This window comes from Pinus tabuliformis, chromosome 2_1 (assembly GCF_031772625.1).
Source record: "Pinus tabuliformis cultivar Carrire ecotype Pingquan chromosome 2_1, CPIR1, whole genome shotgun sequence".
NCBI classification, from domain to species: domain Eukaryota; kingdom Viridiplantae; phylum Streptophyta; class Pinopsida; order Pinales; family Pinaceae; genus Pinus; species Pinus tabuliformis.
In genome coordinates, this window is record NC_142299.1 from 280330041 (window position 1) to 280334577 (window position 4537).

Consider the following 4537-nt stretch of genomic DNA (forward strand, 5'->3'; position numbering starts at 1 on the left):
ATCATGAACACGCGCCATTACTATTTTGAATTTGAATTGATCTCCCGCCTCATCATTGATTTGAATTTGAATTGATCTGCCGCGCTACTTTGATTTGGAATTTTGTGGCGAGGACCGACTCAACTAGGGACTGTAAAGAGTCACGCTCGTCAAATTAACAAGCCTTACTAATTGTCCAGGGAGCGCTGGAATGAGTGAAAGAGAAAAGGAGGCGCTGGACGATAGGAATTGCCGGCCGCGGACCTCGGAGCCAGAGGCGCCGGAATGAGTGAAAGAGAAAAGGAGGCGCTGGACGATTGTCTGGAGAATTTTGGCGACGCCGGGGACCAGATTAGCGAATCTCTGGCGGAGCTGAAGCATCTGAGGCGGAACACCTTCAAAATTCAGATGAGCAACGTAGAGACGTGGATGAGCGCTGCCCTCACCAACGAGGACACTTGCCTCGACGGCTTTCGGGATCTCAACGCGACCGGGAAAGTTACGACCATGGTCACCGGCCGCGTGCAGTATGTGTGCGAATTGATCAGTAATGCCCTCGCTCTAGTCAACAGATTCGCTGCCACCGGAAGTTATAAGGAACTGCTCCAGCTTTGAAGCCTTCAAGGCCGTCTTAAAATAATAATTTAAATAAAATCTTAGTTTGGAACCATAGCATTAAGCCAAACTTTGGGCTTTTATTGTAACCTGTATAATATGGTGATATAATTAATATTAGTTTAGATAAATGAAGTGGGATAATTTGTGAACGAATGCATATTTTGTCCGGTAATGTATAAGATATTTTTAAGTTGCTTGAATGAATTTTAATGGTGGGATAGAGCGATTTAGGCATGAATGAATAGGGCCTTGTCTACCTGTCCATAGGACGCATATGTTAGCGAATTTGGAGATTGGAAAGGAAATATCAAAAGTCCGGTTCAGCCTATTTAAAAGTTCGATTGTGTCTCATTTTAAAAAAATTTGACATTAAAAGTAATCATAATCATTTTTCTTCGAATTCACGGGGCTCGGCAATACCCAAAACATAGCCACCGTTAAATAAATTCTGGTGTCCCGCTTCTGCCTATGGAGCAACAGCTCTGTTCTTATGAAGCCTGCATTAAGTGATATTCATTACTCCAGTATCATATTGATTCAAAAGGTCTCTATATTTAACTTACACGAATAATTATTTTATTTTATAGGGTCGCCGTAAAAACGATTGTTGAGGGAATATGTTGGTTTGTACAGTTGAACGAAAACCATATATGAAGATTCTGCCTTTGCTGCTTCCAGATGCCCTTGAAAGATAAAGAAATAGTTAATGTATTATTCGCATATTGCAAATAATTTAAGCGCCGAGCAGGGCCGGGCTGATGTGGGTTTGCGTTCCATCGGGGAATCCAAGAGTCCTCATGAACAATCAGTTCTCAATGAATGGGTATATTTTGCTTTATTATAACGGCTTTTAATTTTTTGGTATTTGTCTTTTTTTAATTACAGTGTACTTGATAGATTTAAAATAAATTTTAGTTAAGTGACTTGAAATTATACATGCGAAAAAATTTAAATAACATTATTCTTTATAAGTTTTTAATATATATATGTGTGTGTTTTTATAGAGAAATAATATCAAGGAAAAAATTAAATTAATAAAAATTATTCTTTTCATATTTCAACGATATCAATTTTATATACTTAAAGTATAATAATATTTATATTTTATTTATAAAAAATCAAATGTTAAAAACAAATATTTGTTGATGAAAATTAATTTTATTAAATACTAATACTAATAATTATTATTACTATTTAAAATTAATTTCATAATAAATTAATTTTAATTAATTTTTATAATAAAAATTTAATTTAAAACTTTAAATTTAAAAATTAACATGCCAATGTACTTTATTCTGATTATGATTAAAATGACATTTTTAATATAATTTTTGAAATTAAAATTTCACATAAATAAAAATAAAGATGCCAGTGTACTGGAAAGTCCATATCGAAAGAGAAGTATAGGCTATACAGCCCATGAATCAAAACGCTTTGCATACACCACTAAAAACATGGAAATATTTTAAAACCAACTTTCATTACTTTAAGTGGCCAAAAACGACGGTAGATATTGATCAAATCTATACCAACTTTATCAAATCAAGAAAATTAACCTCTTGAAAATCAAAGTCTATTCCACTGAATTGAGGTTAAAAGTGCATGTGCACTTGTAGCTCATGTGCAATCCTCAATATCTTCATTCTCCAAAATATAAAACCTACCTTCGAGACTGCAACGCTTCTTGCTTCCTTTCTTACCAATACGATTTCCAGAATCTTATAAAAATTAAAAAATATAAATAAATTTGATTTGATTTTTAAATTATCTGAAACGTAAAAATTTCAAAACCAGTTATTACCGAGTAAACTTCTCAGACAATCACATTACATATCTCCCTGTGATTTAAGGTATGCCCCTATACAACATGTTAGCCCTTCAGAGACAGGCAATTATATCCGTCCGTGTTTAAGGTTTGACATGTAAATTTATTATTTTTTTTATTGACTGGTGGATATTTTATCATTCTCGTTCGACCCCACAATGCTGTTCGAAACGTATTGTTGAGAATTTGTCAAAAAAATCGAACATATGCCCCCAGTGGTTCTTAAAAAATGTGGAAAAGAAAGTGAGATTGCGAATCATATTTTCTAAACCGTCCAGTTTTAGAAATTCAGAACGGGTATCTCACATAAAGTATATTACGTGATTCTCACGTTTTAAGTTATTGGTTGTTTGAAAATAACATGAAAGTATTTTCAAAGATAGGGATCCATGGTTCTCATGTTTCAGCTTACTTTTATTCCACAAATTTTGGTGCGGCGCTTAAAATATGATGCTTTACGGGTTAACTTTTAAAGTAATTTTAGTAATCCATATATTTATCCTAAAGAAGGTCAATGGTGAAAGCATGGAAGCATCAATCAAATACAAATATTCCTAATAAAATAATACCTTTCACACAAGCAGCATGAATCCACACCATATGGATAATTGATTTACTATATATGATATAATATCTGGGACTTAATTCATGATGGAGGTAAATCATGATTATATATGATTATATATTAAAGATAAAATCTAATTATCAATTCAATTATATATATATAAAATAAATCAATTTCAATATAATAAAGAAGTCTAGTTTTATTTGAGTAAAAGAATAGTTATGTCTCATTTATGGTGAGTCATTATGTGCATAGATGCATGTGTTGATTGGCGTGGCTTATTGCTTAACCATGTTGTTAGTTAAGGTGCATCACTTATGTGTGACACAGATATGGTATGTCATGGCTTGTCTGTATTGCTTTAGTATATTAATTATTAACCACATAACAATAGGTATCTTATGTTGTTGAACACCTATTTCATTATTGCACAGTTAGTCCGTTATGGTTAGTGTGGATGAACACAAACTATCACTTGGATTACACTGGACCTTGAAGCATAATCCAAAGGTCACATCAAATTATATTTATATCTATATGTGCTTAATAATAAGAAACTAAGGCTTATCATACATTGTCTATTTTACGTGTCTTTCCAACAATGGTATTAGAGCATAGTTTTTCCACTATCAACTTCCAGGTTGTTTCCATAAGTTTTTATTCCACATTTCAAATTGTTTGTTTCTTGAAATATTCACTTCTCTATATTCCGATGATGCCTCAGATCCCTGTAACTCTTCCCTCTATGTTTTGCATTAGTTTGCCTACTTATCTACACCTATGTTCTTCTGACCTAGGCTTTATCCTTTATTATCCTTTGCATTGAGTATGAAATAGGCCATGAAAATTGTTTCTATAAGTTCATCTGCAACCATCCTTAGTGTTCACACGTGAATTGAAACCCCTCTCACTTCTTTTGAGATAACCTTGAGCTTCATCTCTCACTCGACCTTTAAAAATTCAGAAACCAACTTGTATCTTTGCGTACCATCAAATGGACACATTATAAGTCCTTCTCGAACCTTATGGGGATATCTATGGCGTGATCCATTGATACAAATTCTCCTTTCGAACCCTACAATGTTTTCCCACCTAGAACTAGCTCTTATAAGGAAGTTAAATGACATGCATATACGAAAGATGTGTGCATATACGGAAACTGGGCATATACGGAAGATATGTGCATATACGGAAACTGGGCATATACGGAAGATGTGCGCATATACGGAAACTTGGCATATACGGAAGATGTGTGCATATACGGAAACTAGGCATATACGGAAGATGTGTGCATATACGGAAATTGGGCATATACGGAAGATGTGCGCATATACGGAAACTGGGCATATACGGAAGATGTGCGCATATACGGAAACTGGGCATATACGGAAACTGGGCATATACGGAAGATGTGCGCATATACGGAAACTGGGCATATACGGAAGATGTGTGCATATACGGAAGATGTGCGCATATACGGAAACTGGGCATATACGGAAGATGTGCGCATATACGGAAACTGGGCATATACGGAAGATGTGTGCATGCCT

At 34.5% G+C, this 4537-nt stretch overlaps 1 protein-coding gene across 1 annotated transcript; it reads left to right on the forward strand.

Moving 5' to 3' along the window:
• The first annotated feature begins 264 nt into the window (after positions 1 to 264).
• LOC149199860 (21 kDa protein-like) lies at positions 265 to 594 on the forward strand. The gene has a single exon (XM_089400745.1). It carries the CDS (start codon positions 265 to 267, stop codon positions 592 to 594), a length of 330 nt encoding a protein of 109 aa, XP_089256871.1.
• Positions 595 to 4537: the final 3943 nt, after the last annotated feature.